At 48.4% G+C, this 16,315-nt stretch overlaps 1 protein-coding gene across 1 annotated transcript; it reads left to right on the top strand.

The window, feature by feature from the left end:
* The first annotated feature begins 780 nt into the window (after window positions 1-780).
* LOC115657844 (regulator of cell cycle RGCC-like) lies at window positions 781-14,507 on the top strand. The gene is made up of 5 exons (XM_030576132.1): window positions 781-873; window positions 6,177-6,332; window positions 8,995-9,075; window positions 10,771-10,833; window positions 12,957-14,507. Exons 1-5 carry the CDS (start codon window positions 852-854, stop codon window positions 12,962-12,964), a joined length of 330 nt encoding a protein of 109 aa, XP_030431992.1. The 5' UTR covers window positions 781-851; the 3' UTR covers window positions 12,965-14,507.
* The last annotated feature ends 1,808 nt before the right edge of the window (window positions 14,508-16,315 follow it).

The raw sequence follows: 16,315 nt of genomic DNA on the forward strand, positions 1-16,315 counted from the left end.
CTTAAATGCTTCATCCTCGCTCTGTCTAGACTCCCTGCGAATCACCGCTAACAATGGCTCTGCCTTTTCCTAATACCCCACCAGACACAGTACCGCCTCACCAAGGTATTATTACACCCAGGTTCGGATCCAGGCCCCAGCGCGCCAAGCGCGTGCTTGGGGCGGCATGCCGCGAGGGGCGCTCTGCCGGTTGCCGGTAGGCGGCTCCGGTGGACCTCCCGCAGGAGCCTCGGGACCAGCGGACCCTCCGCAGGGACGTCTGCGGGAGGTCCAGGACCGGCGAGCGGCAGAGCGCCCCCCCCCGCGGCGTGCCGCCGTGCTTGGGGCAGCGAAATCGCTGGAGCCCGCCCTGATTACACCCAGACACCTGCCCTGATTTTAGCCCTTTCTGCAACCCCCACTATCGAGTCACCAAGGTTTTCATCATTTCTGCCACGCCCTCCTGGACTTTATTCTCTTCTGCAGATTCCTCCACACACATCCCCGGGTTAAATACTCCTAGGCCTCCGATTTATAACGCCCACGGTGCAGTATGCAGGATCCTAAGCGATCGTTCGGTGCCGCGGAGTGTATCGTTTTTCAGCCGGACGTACGGCGTTCTTTCCGGGAAGCACGTTCCACTCCATTCACAGAAACCCCCTTTCTTTCAGCCGCCGCTTCTTGACAGCTTGCTGGGCCTTGCTAGGCGTGCCCCGCGAGCGGCCCCCTGATTGGCTTAGAGCGAAGGAGGGGGCGAGGCCGAAAGAACAAAACTTGCCGCGCCCGTGTGAAAATAGCTTTTAGAATTTAGTCAGTTTCATATTGCGATCTATTGTCTTTCTGAGCAAAGCAGAGCGGTTTTTCAGCTGATCATGGAGAACATGAACAATGCAGGTTAGTACCGCCTTCTTCTGTATTAACTTCCCCCTTCTACTGTGAGTTATTACAATTATATTTGATCACTGAAATGCAAATGTTTCTATTCATTAATGTATTTGAAAACTCTTATTGACCTTTTCTGGCTGTTTGTTAAAAACTTCGTAGCGCTTTATATGTTTAACCTTGCACGTCATCCTTAGAAAATCCGATTTTTAAAAAGGGATCATATCGAAGTGGTTGGTGCATCGGTTTGAATGCTATAGTATGAATTGGCGGCATCACTACCTCTGATCTTAGTGGGAGAAATAATTGTTTAGTGTATTTGTATTTGTAAAAGATCTCCCTTCATCCTCATTTGTAGAACTTCTCTCTATTCAATATAATTTGTTGCTATAGATTTTTTTAAAAAAATCACAATAAAGCATCATAAATAGTGTTAAATAACTGAAAAAAGGTTTTCTTGAAAACAATTCATATCACAAAATTATTTGCACATGCTATATTAAAAAATCCAACATGCTGTGTGTATTTTTGATTATTTGCCCTTAATCTAAAACCTGATCAGAGATAAAATGCCAGAAACTTGCTGCTTTATTTTTAAACCAATTACAGTGAGCTTGTTTTTTCAGCTCTTCATTCATACTAAAGAGGGAAAGATGTTATCTTAGATATACATATTGTATGTGTATTTACTTTTAGTTTTTGTGCACAGTCAATGAAAAAGGAGTGCCTACCCTTTGCCTTAAGTAATCCTTGACATATTTTAAAAATGAAGTTACACAAATAGACTCTTCTCCCAATAATTCATGTAAATCATCACACAGCAACTAAAATCTCTCTGATCTTTATGATCTTGCAACAGTATCCTCCCAGCATCTCTCAGCCCCAGAAAACAAATGTACTTCAGACCAAATTTCAAAAGAAAAGAAGAAAGAAATAGATGTGTTCCTAAATGTCCAGGTCACAGTTTGTCATGAAGAGACATTCCTTTTCTCTTATTGAAATAGTAACAATGTGAACAAAAAATCAACTGAAATAATTAGGAGTCCTTGTGGCACCTTAGACTAACATTTATTTGGGCATGAGCTTTCATGGTCTAAAACCCACTTCATCAGATGCATGGAGTGGAAAATACAGTAGGCAGGTTGTATTTTCCACTCCATGCATCTGATGAAGTGGGTTTTAGACCACAAAAGCTTATGCCCAAATAAATGTTAGTCTCTAAGGTGCCACAAGGATTCCTCGTTGTTATGCTGTTCCACGAAGCTAGTGTGAGCTATTTTCTGGATTATAACTCACTGTAGCTTAATGTTTCATAAGAGTAAACTTCTATGTGGAACTGTTTTCACCCTTTGGATAGAATTTTGTGGCCTGATCCTCAGCTTATTGACTGGCTTCAATGGATTAAGGGTTTCAGGATTGGACTGTGTTACACTTCTTTCTTCTCCTTCTCATGAATGTAAAAGGATGGGTAGTAGCTCTTGTGGATTTGTGTCTCTGCATGCAGGGAGCAGTATCCATACACAGCCACGTTTTGATAAAAATCCCCCCTCCCCCAATCTTTTTTTTTTCTTGATAGTGTACTGATAGTGAGGGGCAGCTCCAGCTCCCAGACTTAAAGGGTACAGAGCAGCGGCTGCAGCATTGAACCACAAAGCCTGTAGTTCCTCTCTCATGGGCAGGCAAGTCAGCTGTTAACCCTGATTCCTTCCACGACTGTGTGGGGGGAAAACCCCATCTTGGGATCACACTCCTGTAAACTGTTTACTAGCCATTAATTATTCCAAGCAGCAACTTCTCTTTGGCAGCTTTCTCCCCATGAAGCCTATCTGCATTGCATTTCTGCCCAGAAGAGTGAATACATGTTGTACAATGGAAGGGGAAAAAAGTAGACTGCTTTACTGAAGACTAGGAAAATATTCTAAAGGTTCCCCCCTCTAAACCTTGGGGGGAACCACAAAACAAGTTATTTATTAGGGACTCTCAGAGAGCCAAGGTCTGTCACTCAGCAGGCACTCTTGCAGCACAATTCTACCTCCTCTTGCCATACTCTAACTAAAAACAGTTGCTGGTCTATAGAAGTTGCATTGTGTATGTTTCCTGCCATCTGCAGATAACCTGTGTACCGTTAGCCTCATTCTTGAAATGGCTCGAGGATCAGGGCAGTAACTGTTATCTCTTACTCATGTGCATACACGCGCACATGCCCGAGCACACCCACACACAAGTCAGGCTTCATTACATTCTCGATTATCTTGTCTGTGCTTGTGTGTTTTGTAAGTGGTTTTAATTTTAAGCTGTAAATGCAGGAGGAGAATTTTTTGATCTTTCTGAAAACTGTTATTTGTGGGTGACTGCTGAGAGCTTCTTCTGAGAGTGGTACTCTAAATAAATAGCCATGAATTTACAAAGATTGGTCTGGATCCCAGCTAAACTAAATCCAGAGTAGCTCAGTGGAATTAAAGCTAATTTACCCCAGCATAGATGAAATCAGAACCCAGCTTGTGGATCTCAGTAGCTCACCAGGATCCATTTCAGTTGAGAATGTCTGTCAGTTCTCATGCAGTTCAGAAGGGTGTCTATATTTATATATATATTTAAAAAAAAAAAAGTCTGTCAAGAAAACCTCAGAGGAAGTGAGCACACAGACAATAGGCTCTTGTATGTGATGCTAAGGATGTGACTGAACTTGAAGCAGCGGCGGCTCCAAGCACCAGCGCTCCAAGCACATGCCTGGGGCGGCCAGTCACCGGGGGGCACTCTGCCAGTCTCTGTGAGGGCGGCAGTCAAGCAGCCTTCGGTGGCTTGCCTGTGGGAGGTCCACCAGTCCTGAAGGCAGCCTGCTTGCTGTGCTTGCGGGGGCAAAAAAAAGCTGGAACCGCCCCTGACTTGAAGCCAGCAAAGCAAGAAGGTTGATGGATAAAGGAGCAGGATGGCTTTCCATCTTAAACTTGCCCTAACCTTCTTGAGTATTGCAGAGGGTCTCCAGCTCACACAGGAGAGTGTATTCCATACAAAACCTAATCAGGACAAGCTTTTCCCTGCTCAAGTTGGCTTGCATCAAAACCTTTGGGTCCCATAAACACATTCTATTGTGAGTTGAGGAGGGAGGGTGTGTGAACAGAAGAAGCTTTCAACAGCCTTTCAGAGATCAGAGCAAATGTTTATAATATAAACTCTTTGAAGCTAAGATCTTATTTTAAGCTCTCTCTGCAAAGTGCCCAGTGAGCTGTTAGCTACATAGGTTTCCAGCAGTTGAGGATCTGGCCTCTTAATGTTTGTGAGCCAGTCAGCTACTACGGGGATGGGCCTATATATAGGTGGCTAGAGAGACCCAGCTGACAGGCCTGTTTCTGCTCACGCACCAGCTTCTCAGTGGAGGGACTCCTGACTTACCCCACTCTCAGGGAAAGCAGAATCTGCCTCTGTGTAGTGTAGAGTGGTGGTTTGTAAATGCACTGAAGCGTGGCTTCTCTTGCAATCCTGCGGTGCATCCGCTCAGCTCTTCTTTCTGCAAGTCTGTAATGTTGCTTCTTTATTACACTCCAAGGCTACTCTAAGTTTTTCTTCAAGGCCAGCTGCACTGGGGAAAAATGGCGGTGGGTTAGTGTCCTCTCTGTTGTAACTCTCCTGAAGGCAATAGAGTTAAACCAGGGAGAACTTTGGCTCAGTGGGTCAAAGTCAGTGGTGATGTGACTGGTTGTGACAATTAGTTTGGCTACAAGACACAAAGTGCTGATGCACCAGCTGGTGGGATGTCCACTGAAGTCTGTGGAAGTAGCTCTTATTTGCTCCCCGCTGCACTTGGCACATGGTTGCTGGTGGAGCTGCAGAAGCAACATGCTCACTCCTCAAGGGGGAAGAAGAATCTTGCACCATGCATCAGCGACCCTGCTTCTGCTCAGCTGGCTAGAATTGCTGGTTCTCTTACAGCCCTCCTTAGCCAGAAGGCTGGTACCCATAGCAGTTGGGTGGAGTGAGGCTGAAAAAGTTCTGAGGGGGGTGGGGAAGAGTTGTCTGTCCTGTTCCTGAAGCTGGTGGCCTGGGGTCTGCTCAGACACATCCTGGAGTACATCTGTTGCTCTGCCCCTAGGCTGGGATGACCATACAGCTTTCCAAGCACTCCCTGCTGCTTTTCATATGTTGGTTTTTCTCCTACAGAATTGCCAAAGTTTACAGTCCCAGCTCTTAGCTTTGCAACAAGGAAGTCAAATTATAGAGGAGACTCTGCCAATTGTATTTATCTTGCTTGATTTACATGTTGATGGAGGGCTGGTCCTGGAAACTCACTCAGCTCCCCAGGAATAAATACAGGGATCCTTTAAAATCCTGACAAAGTTTACTCTACAAATTTACATCCCTTGGTTTTTTCCCCCTCCCTTCTCCCATGCCCATTAAAAACCACTCAGAGGAATCCAATGAACTGGTGTGATCTAATTCCAATCTCACATTGGTGTAAACTGGAAGTAACTGTTGAAATTGGTGACACTACACTGGAGTAAAGCAGTAAGTGAGATCAGAATCAGGCCCAGGGTCTATCTCAGACTTTCTGCTGCACAACTGCATCTGCACTGTTGCTGACATAGTTTCAACTATTCTGTAGACAGAGCCCTTGTGTCCTCAGGTCACACTCATGAGCACTATTGCAAATGAGTGGCTGCACAGCCACTGGCTGATCAGGACATGTTGGCCAGTCAATCACAGGGATAATTGAGAGCAAGGGGTTGATGGTCTTATCTGACTCACGATGCTGAGATTATAACTGGGATTGGCTGCTGGGGTGTCCATGGTGGGGAATGCTGGTGATGGATAAAGGCACACCCAGGCAGCAGCTCCTCCTGTGTTCCATTATGTATGTGGCTAAAGGTGGCCATCCTATGGGAACACTCTTCTGCTCCATGACTCAGTTCAAAGTTGCTTTTCTAGTCCCTCCCCCTTATTCAGATCTAGGGCCTGACTCTCTTCACTTTCACATGGGCTCTACACTAGGATAATGTCACTGACTTTAGGCTCCTAGTCTATCTGCTCTGCTCAGTGCACTGAATTCCCAGTTCTTCCCCAAAATCTGGCCACTGTTGGTGCAAGAGCCTTCTCCCATGCAGCTCCTACCACCCAGGACATCTGTCTTCTCCCCATGTCATCTGATTTCCAAGCTTCACAGCAAACCTCTTTCCTCCTTTACCCCATAATTTCTCTCTTTCTGATATCCTGATCCTCCTTCCCACCCTGCCCAGAAGCACTCCAGAGGGTGGGTGGGTGGGTGTGTGTGTGTATGTTGCCTCTGAATGATTCACTGGGCTGATCTGTTGAATCTTCAGTGCTACCAGATGACCTCAATGACCTCCTGAGGGAGTTCGACGAGGTGATTGAAGACTTTGACAAAGGTGAAGTTTGTCAGTATGAGCAGCACCTGGAGGAGCTGAAGAGAAGGACCCTCCCCAGTGTCTACGACAGCGGCATCGATGAGCTAGAAAGTGAGTTTTGAGGGTTGTTGGTGCAGAATAAAAGGAGTCATGGTGTTCACCCAGGGTGGGGTGTTGCATCACTAGGGAAAACCCACTGGGAGGGACGAGGGGAACTTGTCTGCCTCCTCCATTCCCCACCCAACCGCTGGCTGTCTTGCTGGAGATTCCTTGAATGTGGCTGCAGGGCTCCTGCAGTTTTACCTCCCCAACTGTCTGTGGCTGCACCTCTCTTTTGTTCAGTGATTCAACTTCCAGGTCATTCCATCTTTGAGCATCCCCATGTTGGCCACACATTCATGGGTCTCTTCCCTCTAAGGCTTTATTACAGGCCTGCACAACTCGTAAAGTGGTGAGGGCCACATTACTCCAAAGAGAACAGCTGAGGGCTGAAACCTCCTGGCTCTGCAGAAACACCCCTGCCCCAGGGCCGCCCAGCCCTGTGGAAACAAACCCTCCTTCCCCAGTGCCACCTCACCAAAACAGCTGTGGGCCAAAAAGGAAGGTTGGGGGTGGGGAGGTGATTCTTGATTTTAAATCAAACGGGCTCCCAGGTGAAGAGGTGGCTGGGAGCCATCAGGGGCACATTAAAGGGCCCGGGGCTTCGGCGGCTGGGGGAACCCGGCAGGGCTGGCTCTAGGTTTTCTGCTGCCCCAAGCAAAAAAAAATTTGGCTGCCCCTTGTCCCAGCCCTGGGCTCCCCCCGTACCTCTCTGCTGCCACAGTCCTGGGCTCTCCCCCCACCCACACACACCCCCTGCTGCCCCAGTGCTGGGCTTCCCCTTTTCCTCCCCACAAGTGCCCTTCTCCAACCCTGCTGCTGCCCCAGCCCTGGGCTCCCCCACACCTCCTGCCACCCCAGCCCTAGGTCACTGGTAACTCGCTCCCAGGGCGGGTCATTCAGCAGGAATTTTGGATGTGCACAAAACACAGACAGGATTGGTTCCCATATGATTACAGAACTGCAGTAAAGTGGAACAATTTTCAGCTTGTGTGATTGGAGGATATCTGGATGCATATTATAAGACTGTCCTCCATAAATGAGAAAAAGTTGAGGTGCCTTTATTATTCTTCTGTTCCACTCTTTCTTTCTATGGGGAATATGCCAATGCAGTATCATTGCCTTTCTTTTAAACAAGCAAACAAACAAAAAGGCAATGGCTATTGAAAATAGCAATTCCAGCCCTAATAACCACTGGGAAGCATTTCTTGCTCAATTTTATCCTACTTTTTCTACAGCAAGTTACAGTGGATCAGTATATTTGTTTTGGGAGAAATGAAGTAACAGCTGCCCAAACTGAGCCTGAGCACTCCTGAATTTTGAGGTGTTCAAATCTGGAAGGCAGGTGCTGGGGGGAGGGGTGGGGAGGCTGTGGGCTCCACAAGGGAGCATGGCAGCAATGTGTCTGGAGCTGCACAGAGCCAGACACGCTGGTCTGAGTGGCATGGTAAGGGGGCTGGGGGTTGGAGAAGGGGTAGGGGGTCCAGGGGGCAGTCAAGGGACAGGGAGCAGGGTGGTTTGGATGAGGCAGAGGTTCGGGGGGCAGTCAAGGGACAGGCAGCAGTTGGATAGGCACAGGAGTCCCAGGGGTTTATCAGGGGACAGGTAGGGGGTGGGGTTGGAGGGAGTCTCAAGAGGGGGCAGTTGGGGACAAGGAGAAGGGAGGCTTAGATAGGGGCTAGGGTCTCAAGGGGCAGTTAGAGGCAGGGGTCTCAGGAAGGGCAATCGGGGGACAAGGAGCCGCGGCATTTAGATAGGGGCAGGGGTCCCGAGAGAGGGGTATCGGGGGACAAGGACCAGCAGTGTTTAGATAGGGGGTGGGGGTCCTGGGGGGCAGTTGGGGCAGGGGCCCAGGAAGGGGACAATCAGCGGTCGCGGGCTGGGATTTAAAGGGCTCAGGGCCTGAGCCGTGGCCGGGATTCAAAGGGCTCTGGGCTGCCAGTCGCTGCGGGGAGCCTTGAGCCCTTTAAATCCCAGCCGCGGCTGGGAATCTCTGTGGGCAGCCCAGAGCCCTCTGACTCCCGGCTGCGGCTGGGATTTAAAGGGCTCTGGGCTCACCACAGAGCACCCTGTGCAGGGGATTTAGAATCCGCCCGCGGGCTGCACAGTGAGGCTCTGCGGGCTGCATGCGGCCCGTGGGCCATATGTTGTGCAAGCCTGCTTTATTAGGTAGCATCTGTGCTTACTCTGAGGGGCTGTGATATCTGTGTGCCTGACAGGTGCATCTTTAATGTCAAGGGTTTGTCAGCCTCTGCATGGTATCCCTCTTGCGAGGGGATTTAATGGCTTTTCTGCTGCATAACATGCCAGGGTCTTGGGCCAAAACCCATCTCTCTGATCTTTCTCTGCCCCCATATGCCTGTGATAATCCCAGTGAAGTTCCAGATCACTGTGTTTCACCATCACACCCAGACTGCAGAGGATCTCATTAGATTGAATGTGGACCCTGCTGGGCTGGTAAAAGAGCATTGTTCACTTTTGCAGCTGGGACTTGTAGCAAGAGTGATGCAGGTCAGCAGCTCAGCTGGCAGAAAGTGGGACCCAGAAGCTAGATTTGAGAATCCATGTTTCACTATGTTGGCCCCTGTCCCCTGCTGGCATATTTATAATGCTCCTGTGGCCCTTGGAGCTAGATGATGCCTTGGTGCGGTGACTGATCTCGTTCTGTCTGCAGGTACCAGCACGTCTCCGGGGAGCAGTTTAAACTCCAGTGAGGAAGATCTCAACACGTCGGCCAGCATTGCTAACTCCAAAGGTAAGACCAGGACAGATCTCCATCACAAAGTTCTATTTAAAGAGCCCTCAGGGTAGAAGTATCCAGGATCTGAGCCCATTTCCTCAGCAGTGGCCCTAGAAAAATTGAATGCATTAAAGGTAAGGTGCATTCAGATCAGTAACTGCAGAGCATCCATGTTTTTATGTGGGAATCCTGGCTAGCGGGGTATGTTCTGTGAGGAATGAAGAGTAGAGTTGACTCCCTCTGAATTGCAGAACATGCATGAAGTTACTGAGCTATGTTTCTGATCCAGGCTGGAATCGGATCTGATGGGTCCATTCGGCACTCATGGATCCCAGCCCAGAACGTTGTTACTGAAAGGATCACCCAGCCTGGCACTGACAGAGGGTGATCTCAGAAGCTGTGCCTTGCATGGCACAGGAATGAGAGCAATACTTGGGTCTGTAGCCTTAATTTTCCTTCTACATCAGAACACCACTGACTTTCACTGGAGTGAGTAAGGAGTGACTCCATGCAAGTGAGAGGAGAAGGGGGCCCTTGCCTCCAAGCTGTCAGTTCCTCCTACTATTCACCCTGAATTTTCCTTTGCTTAAGTTCAGCCCATCAGTCCAGGTGACACCCCTTTGGGCCACCCTAAACCCAAGAAGCTTGTTAGTTGGGTTCAGTGGCAGAACTGGTTGTGCTAATGGGGATACAGGCTGGTGGTTGCGCAAGGACCTCTAAGAAGATTTGTTCTGGGGTGACATCCTGTGTCCCCTGTAGAAATGAGACCAGAATCTGTATGAGGATTCAGAGATTAGGGGGAGTCGCCTACACACACTTCCACTCCACAATAAAAGGACCATGGCTTGGGTGGCTGATGCTCTCCCAGGTGTCTCTGGGGATACCACCATCATTCCTCAGGCTCTTCAATTCCTAGTCAGGACTTTGGAAAGACTATCCCCAGAAAAATCCATCCCACATTTTGCCCTAAAACAAGTGTGTACAGTGCAGGGCCTTGAGAGATTAATAAGTGCTCATACAGGGCTAATGTGATCAGTAAAGATCACAGTATATGCACCTTACTGTGAAGTCTCGGTGCTTTGGCTTAAGGCATTCCAAAGGACCTGGGCAATAATGCCAGGCAGAACAATCATTTGTACTCCAGATCGGCCATCAGAAGTACCCCACAACCCAGTTAGATTTCACATTAAGGCTATGCCTACACTACTAGCTAGGGATGCGATTTCCCCGGCTCATGTACACATGCTCACTCTAGCTCAGTGAGCACTGGCATGAGTATAAAGAGCAGGGTAGTTGGGTTGCCCAGGTAGTAACAGAGGAGGCACGCCTGAGCCATGCTGAGTGCAACCCACCTTAAAACAGCAGGTATGTTCTTGGCAGGGCTCAGCCACCTCTGCTGCAGCTACCCATGCTACCGGGCCTCCGCTGTTGCAGCTTCATGGAGTGAGCACCAGTATTTGTACACAAGCCAGGGAATCACACCCCTAGTTCATAGTGTAGACCTAGTCTCAGGCTAATCTATAAACTACATCCCAGATGTTCCAAATCTTTGTGACAAGACGTGCCAATGGATGATGTTCTGAAAGCAGTAAAAGAGCATGGCCTGAGCAGCCATGGGCAGAAGAAGCCTAGGAGAATCCCTTTTGTGACCTGCACTGGGATGAATGTGGCATGCCAAGCATCTGACCACAGATCTTTTTCCTCTGTTAGCTAAGCTTGGGGACACACAGGAGCTGGAGGAGTTCATTGCGGATCTGGATAAAGTGCTAGAGGGTATGTATGGAGCCTTGATCTCTGCCCCGTTTTGGTGACCACTGAAAGCTAGATCCTTCGCTGCTGGGCATCAGTGCAGCTCCCCTGAAGTCAATAGAACTATGACTGATCCTGGCTGACGATTTGTCCCTAGGCATGACTGTATCTGACCATGCCTCTCCTCGTTCTCCACACTGTGCTGTCTGTTGCAGGAGTACCACCTGTCCTGTGGCGGCTGCATCCTTCTCTCTTCTAACGTTAGGAATTGTACCTTGACAGAGAGCATGGAAACCTGGCAGGTGTAAATTCTGGCCTGCTGCCTCCAGGGTTGCAGAGCCCCTGGGCTGGAATGTGGTGTCTAGGCTACAGTGTATCCTCCTGGGTTTGTCTGGCACAAGGCAGCCATGGCAGGGAATGTAATCTAGTGTTTAAGGGTGGGATTTCAATGGGAGTTAGGTGCCTGAATCCCCTAGAACAGTAGTTCTCAAACCTTTGTACTGGTGACTCCTTTCACACAGCAAGCCTGAGTGTGACACTCCTGTAAATTAAAAACACGTTTTTATGTATTTAACACCATTGTAAATGCTGGAGACAAAGCTGGATTTGGGGTGGAGGCTGACAGCTCACAATCCCCCTGACCCCCTAAAGAGTCCTGACCCCCAGTTTGAGAACCCTTGTCTTAAAGCACCACTCAGCTCCCATGGAATCAATAAACCTGGGCACCTAACTCCCTTAGGCTTGTTAGAAACACCAGCATTAAACACTAGTGGAATCTGGAGATCTCAGGTGAAATCCCGGCCCCACTGGAGTCAGGGGGAGTTTTGCCACTGACTTCAATGGAGCCAGGATTTCACCCTGGGATTCCATTCTAGTCTCTTCCACTCAACTGCTTGGGTGACCTTGGGTGAGTCTCTCCTCTCCCCTCTCTGCACTACCCTTTCCCATCTGTCAGGTGGCGGTGATGATACAGTCCTGTCCTGAGGGAGGTGGCTGTGGGGCCTGACAGATATTGGTGAAGTGCTGGGCGTGCCACAGGTGATAAATTCTAGTCTCCATCATTCAGGGCTACATTGGCCTGGTGTGTTCAGGGCAGCCCTGGCAAGCTGCCACCCAAGCTCTGCACCCCTGCTGCTTCCGTGCAGCCCCCCTCTAGCCTGAGAGGAGACGGGAAACGACAGCACTTCCTGATTACATTTGTCTGGCGCTGTGCTGGTGCTGGGGCTGGCAGGAAACCCCCCAGAGAGAGCTGGCCCAGGCTGGATTTCCCCTCACTGCAGCAGACGGCTGTGCTTAAAACAAATCAGACCAGTGTGGATGTCCAGCATCTAGGATAATCTGTGGTGATAGGAGGAGCACAGGACAGCAAGCTGAGCTGCTATTGAACAAACACTGACCTCTGGGCCTGTAACACTGGCCTTTACTGCGCAGAGTGAGAGATCTTTCCTGCAACTCTTTGCCTGCTGCATTGCTCCCTGCTAATGAAAGCTAGTTGGGGAGGGGTTACATATGCAGGTGGGAGAGGGTTTCTATCTTCAGTTTTGTCTCAGGGAAATTCTTGCCCTTTTCTGCCCTCTGTATGCAGGGATACTGACTGCAACCTCTGGCCCACTTCTCCTAGAATGAGTAAAAAGCTGCAAATCAAATCCTCTCCCATTCATAACAGCTCACTTGGGAGAGAAGCAGTCATAACAAAATGCTGCTCTCCTCCAGCACCTGGCACCCAGGCATCTCCACGCACTTTACAGGATGGCTGGTTTCCATCTTTACAAATGGAGAGATTGAGACATAATTAAGGCCCAAACTTTCTAAAGTCATTTTTTGGTGCCCAGCTTAAGGCAGTTAGGGTCTGACTATTTTTTCAGATGTGCTGAGCAGCTCCCCTGGAATTCCTTTGCTGCTCAGCACCCCTGAATGTGACTTCTGGGGGGGTGGGGGGGAAACACAAGTTGGCACCCAAAATCAGTTTGTCAATGTTGAAATGTTGGCTGTTAACCCCAAGCAGAGCCAGGAACTGGATCCAGGAGGTCTGATTCCCAGTGTCCTGCTTTAACCACTACACGCACAGCCTGGCAAAACAGAGATTTGGGTTTCGTTTGCATTGGCTGAGTTCAGTGGCCTAACAATACACTTGCTTTGCCCTGCAGAGATGTGAGATGCTGTCTCTGGCCTGGAGTTCTGAGAAGAGGTTATGGCAGATCTGAGATGTTTCTCATTGTTCCACTCCATGCTTTCATGGCCTACTCTGGAAGAACAGGGTCTCAAATTCATACCCCACGAGGCAAGGATAATACAGGCACGCTTCTCATCTGCAGAGCAACTGTCCAGCAACAACAACTGACCTGAAGTGCAAATCCATCACGCCTCAGAGTCCTGGCTGGTTTCCTTCTGCCTCATTTGATTGCTGATTGTCTGAAGAGGGACATAAATAGCAAATACTGATTCATCTCAGGGTGGGGCACCTGTGGGTTGGGATTTTTTTTTAGGTACTGGCCTTGGCATGTTTCCTTCTGCATTTGGTGGGCTACTAACCACAAAAACTTTCCATTTTCAAGGCAAAATTTCTCCAGCTGTTACACATAGCACTGCTCCTCCCTCCTCTTCCAAATATATTGTCTCCCTGTCTCTGAGGGGAAGGGGTGAGGTGGAGTGTTCTGAGGAGATATCTTTACTCTAAGACAAATTCCAGCACCTGGAATTCTGAAGTCATGGTAAGCTACCCCTGGAGTCCAGAGTCCCATCAGTGATGAGAAGGAAAGCAGGGTGAAGCCTTTTATTTCCCAACTCCATAAGGGTCCTCTCTGAGAAATTGTACAGTATTTCCTGGGCCTGTGGACAACAGTTTTTCTCTTAATGAACCTCCTGAAGTACTTTAACACTGCAGGGCTCTCTTTGGCATCAGTGGTAGCTCTGCTGGCAAATACCACCTGCAGCAATTGGGGGGCATCTCCATTTTAAAGTTGGCTAAGTGTCTGCTCATGCTCTAAGCACCTTCCCTAAAGGTTTAAGATGGGCTAGGCTAGCAATTGATTGCCATTTATTGTAGTTTAAGAGTAGAGGGAGAATCATACTAACCCTTTGGATCTCCACTAGAAGGTATAATGGGACTGCAAACCACCAGAGCTTAACATCCCTCAGCTTTGGATTTGGGTCACAGTTTTACAGTTGACCACATTTAATCTTGTGTTGATCTATACTGACCAAAGGAGGCTGTTGAATCCTAGTAAATAACCTTTAAAAATGACGCCAAGCCAGATCTTCAGCTGCCATAAATTGACATCTCTCCATTGACTTCCATGAAGCAATGTCAGAGTACCTCCAGCTGAGGATCTGTGCAATAAGGTGTCTCTTCAGGTTCAAGAAGATAGTTATTGCCTAATCAGTGGCTTTCAACCAGTAGTCCATGAACCCTTGAGAGTCCATGAACTATGATTTCCAAAGGGGTCCACACCTCCATTTGAAATCTTTTAGGGGTCTGCAAATGGAAAAAAGGTTGCAAACCCCTGGCCTAAATAAGCAGACAATGGTTCTTACTTTCTCATAAATTCCCAGCTGTTTGCTGGATGTCTTCAGACCCTAAGTGCCTCTGCCTTGAATGCTTGTATTCTGTTGTAAATATTGTAAAATAAGGATGATTCTAAAATTTTTATACAGACGTGCATGTATTTTATGAATAAAAGGATTTTGTGAAGCCTTAACTCAGTGTGGATTTGCTCTGTGAATGCTACCTCCAGGGCTTTCCCATTCCTGGAGTCGCAGAGCTGTGCACTCAAGTAATCTTGTAAGTTATAGGATTGCACCTAACCCCATGGACAAAGGATCTGTGATGGAAGCTGGGGCTAAGTGATTCTCCCACATGGGCTATGTTTGACCCTTGGGTCACCCTGAGAAATATCGCAGCATTCAGACAGAAGTAGCCAAGCAACGAGGATGCTTGAAACAGTCTTCAATGGGCATGGTGTCTCATATGCAACCACTGCATCCTTTGACCCCTGGATTCTTTATTACAGCGGAGCGGTGACTCTGTGATAGTTGAGGCTGAGACTCTTCTTTTTTTTTTTTATACAGGCTCCAAAAATGACATGCTGAGTCAAATGGTCTTGAAAATTACTGTGCCTCAGGGGAGTGTTAGCAGTCCAAATCTGAGTCCATTTCACCAAGGGCTTCCTGAGATACAACCCCCTAAATAATAAATCAAATGACACCCCAATGTTATGGTTCTTATAAATTTGCCCCCATGTGGGGTTCAAACAATATCTCTGATCCTCCGCAAACTGCTGTCACCTGCTGGGGATTGTTCCCTGCTAGTCTCTGGCTAACCACTGCCTCTTTGAGGAAGCAGTGTTTCAAGAGCTGTCTGGGTTGATGAGCCAGAGAAAGGCACTTGCATGTCCACAGCAGGACAGGGTGTTGGAGGCACGCCTAAGTGTTCACAAGCAGCCTGACCTCAGAGCGTGTGACACAAGATAGCATGCAATGGCCATTAAACCCAAACAGCACCTATGCTACTGTGAGTCTGAGTGCTGCCCTTGTCAGCTTTCTAAAACCTGTGTTGTGCACCTGAGTTTTCTAGGACTACTTCGAGAACTTCACTGATGGTTTACAAGCCAAGAAACTTTCCTAGGTAGACAGGCCATGTGGGGTGGGGTGGAGAATCAGACTGGAGAACAAGAGTGTAAAACTGCAAAGGATAGGATGAGGTGTGAGTGGAACAGGTTGTGCACAGATGAATGGGTGTATCATTTTGAGTCCATGCATCTGAGAAGGGGTGTGGGGGGGGGGGATGTGTGAACCCTGTGTCCAGGGGGCTGGCCAGCTCAAGTCAGGCCTTCTACAGCTGGTGTATTGGAGTGGGTGGCTCTGATCTCACAACTGAGCTGGTGTGAGTTCTGCAGCTTGGACCAGCTGAGTTTCACTGGGAGTGGGAGCAGATGGTGCTTAGGCTGAAGCTGGCTGGCTCTGTGTGTGTTTTAAGGGTGATTTTAAACACGTTGCATACTGAACAGAACACTAAACCTTGACACGATCAGAGGAGATAATCAGTGGAAGGGCAGAGTGCCGACACCAGTTTATAAGGAACCAAACTGATGTTAATCATCAAATATTAGGAATATGGGGACTCTGGAGGGAGCTGAACTTGGATTTGGTACTGGAAGAAATGTGGATGAGTGCTGGTGCTGAGGATAGGTGGGAAAAGCAAAGACACGGGGTGTGGGGACAACAGCATTTTCTCTCAGGGGCTGTGGAAGGGATCTGACCACTTCTCACATTTCAGTTCTCTGTTTTAGTCTTTTTCTAGTTCTTCTCCTTTTAACCTCCCACAAATTTAAACCTTACTTGAGAGGACTGAGTCCCTTCCTTCACTTCTTGCCACCTTTGTCTTTGTTAAAAGGAGGATGAGCCCAAACCAACCCCCCAGACCCTGAGTTGCCTTAAAGGTGTACATTGGCAGCACTTGCGTTCCTGACTTCAGTGGCGTGTTACTGATTTACATCAGCTGTAGCTC

Source organism: Gopherus evgoodei, chromosome 9, assembly GCF_007399415.2.
Source record: "Gopherus evgoodei ecotype Sinaloan lineage chromosome 9, rGopEvg1_v1.p, whole genome shotgun sequence".
Classification (NCBI taxonomy): Eukaryota; Metazoa; Chordata; order Testudines; family Testudinidae; genus Gopherus; species Gopherus evgoodei.

Coding starts and splice junctions, on each gene's coding strand:
- LOC115657844 (XM_030576132.1), top strand. CDS start 852: ATGGAGAACATGAACAATGCAG. Junction 874..6,176: donor GGAGAACATGAACAATGCAG/GTTAGTACCGCC, acceptor TTGAATCTTCAG/TGCTACCAGATGACCTCAAT. Junction 6,333..8,994: donor CGGCATCGATGAGCTAGAAA/GTGAGTTTTGAG, acceptor TTCTGTCTGCAG/GTACCAGCACGTCTCCGGGG.